Below are 9,175 nucleotides of genomic sequence, written 5' to 3' on the forward strand. Positions count from 1 at the left end.
CTTCGTTGTATGCGAGCTGACGCATTGGCATTGACAGCCTTGCTGTCGGACAACAGGGATGTTAACGGCTTGTGATCCGTCTCTAGCTCAAACCGTCTACCGAAAAGGTACTGGTGCATCTTTTTCACACCGTAAACACAAGCGAGTGCTTCCTTTTCGACCATGCCGTATCCACGCTCTGCCTGGGAGAGTGACCTGGAGGCATACGCCACCGGTTGGAGTCGGCCGTCATCGTTACCCTGCTGCAGCACACACCCAACCCCGTAGGACGATGCATCGCATGTTAAAACCAGTTTTTTACAGAGGTCATAGAAAGTCAACAGTTTGTTAGAGCACAGCGGGTTCCTCGCCTTATTGAAAGCCCGTTCTTGACAGTCCCCCCAAAGCCATTCACAACCTTTACGCAGGAGCATGTGTAACGGCTCCAACAATGTGCTTAAGTTCGGCAGAAACTTCCCGAAATAGTTCAAAAGTCCCAGGAATGATTGCAACTCCGACATGTTACCGGGCCTGGGCGCCTGGTGGATCGCCTTTGTTTCTGATTCAGTGGGCCTGATCCCGTCTGCGGCAACCCTCCTGCCCAGGAACTCGACCTCTGGGGCCAAAAACACACACTTGGTCTTTTTCAGCCGCATGCCTACCCGATCCAGTCGGCGTAACACCTCCTCCAAGTTGTGGAGGTGTTCCTCGGTGTCTCGACCCGTTATAAGATGTCGTCTTGGAATACGATTGTTCCAGGAATGGATTTGAGCAAGCTCTCCATGTTCCGCTGAAAGATAGCTGCCGCCGAACGAATGCCAAACGGACACCTGTTGTAGATAAATAATCCCTTGTGCGTCGTGATGATGGTCAGAAGCTTGGATTCTTCAGCCAGTTCCTGAGTCATGTAGGCCGAAGTGAGGTCCAGCTTCGTGAACAGCTTGCCGCCTGCCAGCGTGGCAAAAAGGTCCTCCGCTCTCAGGAGCGGGTATTGGTCTTGCAGCGACACTCGGTTGATGGTGGCTTTGTAGCCGCCACAAATTCTGACCGAGCTATCTAGTTTGAGGACGGGAACAATGGGACTTGCCCAGTCGCTGAATTCAACGGCCAAAATTATGCCCTCTCTGAGCAGCCTGTCCAATTCACTTTCAATTTTCTCACGCATCACATATGGCACCGCTCTGGCTTTGTGGTGCACTGTTGTGGCATCCGGAGTGATGCGTATCACTACTTTAGTGCCCTTGAACGTTCCGACACCGGGTTGAAACAGTGACCCGAATTTTTGTAGGACCTGTGAGCATGAACTTCGCTCCACAGATGAAATGGCGTACACATCCCCCCATTTCCAATTCATCTCGGCTAGCCAGCTCCTCCCCAAGAGCACGGGGCCATTCCCCGGGACGATCCAGAGTGACAGCCGGTTCTGTGATCCATTATGTGTTACCACCAAGTTTGCACTGCCCAGCACTGGGATGATCTCTTTGGTGTACGTCCTTAGCTGTGTGTCAATGCATTCCAGTTTGGGCCTGCTAGCTCTGTGTGGCCATAGTCTCTCAAATTGTTGGGCGTTCATAACTGACTGGCTAGCTCCCGTATCCAGCTCCATGCACACCGGGATGCCATTCAATAAAACTTTCATCATCATGGGTGGCGTTTTAGTGTATGAGCTGTGGACGTCAGCCACGTGAACCCGCTGAACTTCAGCATCCATGGCTTTTCCCCAGGCATCATCCTGCATTGCAGACCCCTCATCTGGTTCCTCTGTCTCGCAGATTAGCCTCGCCACAGCCTTTTTACATATCTTGGCCAAGTGTCCACTGATGTTACAAATCCTACAGGTATATTGCTGGAACCTGCAGCTTTTCGCAGTATGTCTACCCCCGCATCTCCAGCATGAGCTGAGATTGCTGTTAACAAAGGGACTGTTACGAGGCATTCCCCTCTCATTGCCCATTTGGTTGTTTCTAAGCATTCTGATGGTGGGTGTTAATGGTCCCATCGCGGAACGCATTGTTCCTCGAGATGGCGTGAATTGCCAATCCCCTTTCCATTGTCCCTGTTGCGGGCCCACCCTAGTGTATGTTGCTGCCTGGGCGGTTTCGAAATGCCCTTGCCTGCCTGCGGGGTCCCTGGCCGTGTTCACAATGTTAACTCCTTGGTCCATCGCCATGTTAGGACCAGGGCTGTGCGCGTAAATTTGCTTGGTCTCCTCTTCCCCTGCCATGAAGGTCTGAGCTATCAACGCCGCCCCTTCTAAAGTCAAGTCCTTGGCCTCTATGAGCTTCCTGAAAATCCCGGCATGATTAATGCCCTCAATGAAAAAGTTCCTTAACAGCTCCCCCTTGCGTCTGTGAACTTAGAGACTGGCCAAGCGCCGCAGGTCCGCAACGAAATCCGAGATGTATTGTCCCTCCCGACGCCAGTGTGTGTAGAACCGGTGCCGGGCCATGTGTACGCTACTCTCCGGCTTGAGATGCTCACTGATCAGCTGGCTGAGCTCTTCAAAGGACTTGTCCACTGACTTTTGGGGTGCGAGCAGGTCTTTCATCAGCGCATACATCTGTGGTCAGCAGCTGGTCAGCAGATGCGTCCTCCGCTTGTCAGCTGCTGTGGCTCCCAGCCAGTCCTTTGTGACAAAGCTCTGCTGGAATCTTTCCACAAAGTCGTCCCAGTCCTCACCCACACAGTAACGTTCCTCTGTGCTACCGGTGGCCATCCTCGTGGTTCGGTGATTCCCGTTTCTCGTCGCCAAATGTAGTGTCCCTGCACCATACTACAATCTCACATGAGGCATGTACTGTAGACACAGTCACTACGTGACCTTAACCTTTATTCCCAGGACCAAGGAGTGCTGACCCTAGGTGGGACCTCCCCTTTTATACCTGGAAACCCAGGTGAGGAGTGTCTCCCACAAGTCCACCCACTGTGGTCAGGGTGTGCATTTTTAGGGTATAAGTACAGTGCACAGGAGTTGCATGAAGGTTACAGTTACATGAAGATTACCATTGCATGATGGTTACATACATGACAGGTACCTCATTTTTAGGTGCACCTGGTGCTGCTCCTCATTGAAGCAGGGTTGGTCTCCTGGTTTGATGGTAATGGTAGAGTGAGGGATATGCCAGGCCATGAGGTTACAGGTTGTAGTGGAATACAATTCTGCTGCTGCTGATGACCCACAGTGTTTCATGGATGCCCAGTTTTGAGCTGCTAGATCTGTTCTGAATCTATCCCATTTAGCACGGTGGTAGTGCCACACAACATGATGGAGGGTGTCTTCGTCTCCACAATGACTGAGCGATGATCACTGCTACCAATGCTGTCGTGGACAGATGCATCTGCGACAAGCACATTGGTGAGGACGAGTTCAAGTAGGTTTTTCCCCTCGTGTTGGTTCTCTCACCACCTGCCGCAGGTCCAATTACAGGCCACCCTTGGTGATGGACATTGAAGTTCCCCCACCCAGAATACATTCTGTGCCCTTGCCACCCTTAGTGCTTCTTGAGATGGAGGATTACTGATTCATCAGCTGAGGAGGGTGGTAAGTGGTAATCAGCAGGAGGTTTCCTTGTCTGTGATTGACCTGAAGCCATGAGATTTCATGGGGTCTGGAGTCAATGTTGAGGACTTCCAGGGCCATACCCTCCTGACTGTATACCACTAGTGGGTCTGTCCTGCCGGTGGGGAGGTAATAGAGCAGTCTGGGACATTGGCTGAAAAGTATGATTCTGTGAGTATAACTATGTCTGGCAATTTTGACACAAGTTCCCAGATGTCAGTGAGGAGGAATTTGCGGAGTTGCCTGCGCTGGGTGTGCCGTTGTCGGGTGGTCGGTCCGGTTTTATTATTATTTTCTGTAGCGGTTTGTTACTAGTCCAGAAACATTGCCACGATGCTAACTTTCCGGTATACTGTAGGACAAGCAGACCCATCTCGCTGACGTGCAGTCGCAGACTTTACATCGCACTGAGTCAGCACAACTAGCTTAAAGTCCTTCTTTATTCTCGAGCAGATTGTAACGACAAGATGATCCGCCAAAAGGTCTGCGAGGAAAGGGTCCGTGAGCCTCTGCCGGACGACTGTCCCAAGGACCTGTGTGACCTGATCGACGAATGCCGTGCCTTCGACCCCTTCGAGCGGCCACAAGCTGGAGGTAGGCAGTGCTTTTATAGCTGGGTGTCCAAATGGGAGGTTCAGGTCAAGTGCGGGCAGCATGTTGAGTTTGTCTTGCTCACGAACTTCTGTGAACCGTAAGGGTGTGTGCGCTGTTGCACTCACCACGCCGGGCAGTAACTACAGGGGGTCAAAATCCGTCTTTTAACGCCACCCGTTACCACCTACCATGGTAGAATTTGAACTCACATCTCTGGATCATTACTAGTCCAGCGTGAAGGGCAGCTAACGGGTGGCTAAGTCCTTACTGTCGGCGGCGACCAGGTCCCTCGCCTCATGCTAAATTTAGTTGGGCGGTGGAGACAGCACCAAGATGTACCGCTGCGCGCTCGACCACCACCCACGTGCTGACATCATCACCACCCACGTGCTGACATCATCACCACCCACGTGCTGACATCATCGAGCGTGCAACGCCCCCTTGCCGCTATGGCTCCGAAATTAGTTAAGTACGGTGGCCTTACTGGCAGGCGTCCATACAGCCGGGAAAGATGGTGGGACATCAGGGATCGCGGGGCGATAACGTTCATGTTTTTTTTTAGCATTTATGTATTAATGGGACCAGTGGGGAAGTGTGGCTATGGGTGAGGCAGCCTACCGTCGGGAAATTCGGTCGGCCTCCTGAGCTCCCGCCCCGTTGGTGCCCAAGGGCGAGTGTGCAACGCCACTTTTAGCGTTGCTCTCTCAGTTTTGGGCAGCAAAACTGAATTTTGCCGTTTGAGGCGGCACCAACCGCCTGCCGTTAAAATCAGCACTCAGCCAGTGTCACCGCCTTAAAGCGGCGGGAACGAACTTCAACCCCCAGGTGTCTCCAGCACAGATCAACAGCTCACCGCCTGAATGGCACGCCCTAAACCCGATATGAGTGAGGGAGTCACCCCGGGTTGCCAACCCAATCTCCAAGAATTAACAGTTAGTCTCCAGGACACTGCTGTCGGTAACCGGCAAGAAAAATCCAGAGTCTTTTCTTTCTTTTTTTTTAACACTTTCATTCATCAGTTACAAAAATATTGGACAAGGCAGGGTAAATGTCTGAGTGGCAGTCACGAATCATCCAATCGGGTAAGGAAGAGTCTGTTTGCTTTCCAATTGGCTGTGGGAAGGCGGTGAGTCACGAAGAAGGGCGTGCTGGGCGACCAATGGCGGGAGTGTGGGGGCGGGGCGGTTGGAGGCCGGAGGTCATGTGATCGAACCGCCACGCCTAAGGACACCAATTGAAACCTCCCAGGCGAGAACACGCCCAGGCACCACACAGTTCACCATACCTTCTGATCACTGTGTGCGGGGGGAGGGGGGGGGTTGAAGTGGTCCAGAACACTTCCCTGGTCTGCGCACTACAACGCTGAAGGAGCCGGCACAGGCCAGTGTCCAAGCTAAGACTGTCATGTGCTCTGCGTGAGGTGGTGCATGTGGCGTGAGGGGCTCTGCCTGATATCCTGGCAGTGAGAGCATGAACTCCCTCAATGCTCCTCGTATTACCCATCATCATCATAGGCGGCCCCTTGAACGAGGATGACTTGCTTCCACGTGGGTTCACAGATGCTTCAATGAAGGACCCGATGTTCCAGTCCTGAACTCCAATTGAGGGGGTAGAAGATGCCTATGCGTGGATTTTTTTAACGTGTGGTGACCATTGCACATCAGCCACCACACGGGCTTGACAGAGCTAAGCCTTTATTTCCGTGGATAACCAAAGAAATAAAGGAAAGTATCAAATCAAAGACCAATGCGTATAAGGTGGCCAAGGTTAGTGGGAAACTAGAGGATTGGGAAGATTTTAAGCAACAGCAAAGAATGACTAAAAAAGCAATAAAGAAAGGGAAGATAGATTACGAAGGTAAACTTGCGCAAAACATAAAAACAGATAGTAAAAGCTTTTACAGATATATAAAACGGAAAAGAGTGACGAAAGTAAATGTTGCTCCCTTAGAAGATGAAAAGGGGCATTTAATAATGGGAAATGTGGAAATGGCTGAGATCTTAAACAATTATTTTGCTTCCGTCTTCACAGTGGAAGACACAAAAACCATGCCAAAAATTGCTGGTCATAGGAATGTGGGAAGGGAGGACCTTGAGATGATCACTATCACTAGGGAGGTAGTGCTGGACAGACTAATGGGACTGAAGGTAGACAAGTCCCCTGGTCCTGATGAAATGCATCCCAGGGTATTAAAAGAGATGGCGGAAGTTATAGCGGATGCATTTGTTATAATCTACCAAAAATCTCTGGATTCTGGGGAGGTACCAGCGGATTGGAGAGCAGCTAATGTAACGCCTCTGTTTAAAAAAGGGGGCAGGCAAAAGGCAGGTAACTATAGGCCGGTTCGTTTAACATCTGTAGTGGGGAAAATGCTTGAAACTAGCATTAAGGAAGAAATAGCGGGACATCTGGATAGGAATAGTGCAATCAAGCAGACGCAGCATGGATTCATGAAAGGGAAATCATGTTTAACTAACTTACTGGAATTCTTTGAGGATATAACGAGCATGGTGGATAGAGGTGTACCGATGGATGTGGTGTATTTAGATTTCCAAAAGGCATTCGATAAGGTGCCACACAAAAGGTTACTGCAGAAGATAAAGGTACGCGGAGTCAGAGGAAATGTATTAGCATGGATAGAGAATTGGCTGGCGAACAGAAAGCAGAGAGTCGGGATAAATGGGTCCTTTTCCGGTTGGAAATCAGTGGTTAGTGGTGTGCCACAGGGATCAGTGCTGGGACCACAACTGTTTACAATATACACAGATGACCTAGAGGAGGGGACAGAGTGTAGTGTAACAAAATTTGCAGATGACACAAAGATTAGTGGGAAAGCGGGTTGTGTAGAGGACTCAGAGAGGCTGCAAGGAGATTTGGATAGGTTAAGCGAATGGGCTAAGGTTTGGCAGATGGAATACAATGTCAGAAAGTGTGAGGTCATCCACCTTGGGAAAAAAAACAGTAAAAGGGAATATTATTTGAATGGGGAGAAATTACAACATGCTGTGGTGCAGAGGGACCTGGGGGTCCTTGTGCATGAATCCCAAAAGGTTAGTTTGCAGGTGCAGCAGGTAATCAGGAAGGCAAATGGAATGTTGGCCTTCATTGCGAGAGGGATGGAGTACAAAAGCAGGGAGGTCTAGCTGCAACTGTATAAGGTATTGGTAAGGCCGCACCTGGAGTACTGCGTGCAATTTTGGTCACCTTACTTAAGGAAGGATATACTAGCTTTGGAAGGGGTACAGAGACGATTCACTAGGCTGATTCCAGAAATGAGGGGGTTATCTTATGATGATAGATTGAGTAGACTGGGTCTTTACTCCTTGGAGTTCAGAAGGATGAGGGGTGATCTTATAGAAACATTTAAAATCATGAAAGGGATAGACAAGATAGAGGCAGAGAGGTTGTTTCCATTGGTGGGGGAGACTAGAACTAGGGGGCACAGCCTCAAAATACGGAGGAGCCAATTTAAAACCGAGTTGAGAAAGAATTTCTTCTCCCAGAGGGTTGTGAATCTGTGGAATTCTCTGCCCAAGGAAGCAGTTGAGGCTAGCTCATTGAATGATTTCAAGTCAAAGATAGATAGATTTTTAAGCAATAAGGGAATTAAGGGTTACGGGGAGAGGGCGGGTAAGTGGAGCTGAGTCCACGGCCAGATCAGCCATGATCTTATTGAATGGCGGAGCAGGCTCGAGGGGCTAGATGGCCTACTCCTGTTCCTAATTCTTATGTTCTTATGTTCTTTATCCAGTGGCAAGTGTTAGCCAGGACGACTGGAGACCTGCTCTGCTGCACGGACCCAGTGCACACACACATCGCAGTGGTAGGCAGAACGTGACACATCCTCTCTCCTCTTTCTTTCAGCTATCGTCGACAGGCTGAAGAACATTCTGAAGAGAATTTCCGCAGTAACCAAGGAATCAAGGGACTGAATCCCAGCATCCCGGTCTCCGTGTTCCACAATCCTTAGCACCAGTTCCGGGTCTCGACATTCACACTGGCCCCACACAAACCTCACTCCCAATCTGGCTTTCCGTAATGTCGATACATTAATGTCTGAGAACTTCTCTCTCATACCCTATAAAGGGGCAACAGCAGTTAGCTAATTGCAATAAAGTGCTTGTTATTCTCCAATTGTCCAAGTGAGTTCCTTACTGTTCACAGAGCAGTGTTTGCTCGAGTACCTGCCTTATTCATTGGGTCTGGATTATTGGGCAACTCAGAGCAGCTCACTGATTGCCCATTATTCTGTATATAAACCATCTAAACCTCTCTATTAGATTCCAGCCTGTAACTCACTCCTGAGTATCCACTGTATAAACCATCTGAACTCCTCGATTAAATTGCAGCCTGTAACTTACTCCCAGATATCCATTATTCTGTATATAAACTATCTGAACCCCTCGATTAGATTCCAGCCTGTAACTCACTCTCACGTCTGAAGCAATGTCTCCTAACCTTCCAGAGTATGAGAATGAGCGCATCACCTGGCTGGAAACCCAGCCTCTACGCTTCTGTTAGTTTGGTTGGGCCTCACGTTCGATCGTTCTGTTAGTGGAGCCTTCCTCAGTCTGAGGGGGCAATTGTGGTGCTAGTGTATGTCCCGGTGTCACTGGGGTAAAATGGGCCCGGCTGGAAACCCCGACTGCCTGGTCTCTCTTCCTCGGTCTTATCCGTGCTCGAGTGGCCCTGGAGAGGGATCAAGCAGTGCCCTAACCAGGGATTAGGCCTGACCGATGGCTACTGAAGGATGTTAACTATTATCAACGAAACAGATTATGATTTCGTTTCTGTTTTTATTTTAGTTCAGGTGGACTATTTGTGCATGAGTGGTGACCTAATTGGAGGCGCACTTGTAACTCATATTCTGCCCTCTTGAGCATCCCTGATTATAACTGCTCAACCATTGGTGGCCGTGCCTTCAGCTGCCTAGGCCCCAAGCTCTGGAACTCCCTCCCTAAACGTCTCCGCCTCTCTACCTCTCTTTCCTCCGTTAAGACGCTCCTTAAAACCTACCACTTTGACCAAGCTTTTGATCACCTG

At 49.9% G+C, this 9,175-nt stretch overlaps 1 protein-coding gene across 1 annotated transcript in view; it reads left to right on the forward strand.

Moving 5' to 3' along the window:
• LOC139278084 (mixed lineage kinase domain-like protein) overlaps nucleotides 1-8,313 on the forward strand; it is an 89,730-nt gene extending 81,417 nt beyond the window's left edge. Inside the window, exons 10-11 of the mRNA XM_070896742.1 lie at nucleotides 3,992-4,132; nucleotides 7,997-8,313. Of these exons, the coding sequence (XP_070752843.1) occupies nucleotides 3,992-4,132; nucleotides 7,997-8,064 (209 nt within the window). The 3' untranslated portion in view covers nucleotides 8,065-8,313. The remainder of the gene's footprint in view (nucleotides 1-3,991; nucleotides 4,133-7,996) is intronic.
• Nucleotides 8,314-9,175: the final 862 nt, after the last annotated feature.

Source organism: Pristiophorus japonicus, chromosome 13 (assembly GCF_044704955.1).
Source record: "Pristiophorus japonicus isolate sPriJap1 chromosome 13, sPriJap1.hap1, whole genome shotgun sequence".
NCBI classification, from domain to species: Eukaryota; Metazoa; Chordata; class Chondrichthyes; family Pristiophoridae; genus Pristiophorus; species Pristiophorus japonicus.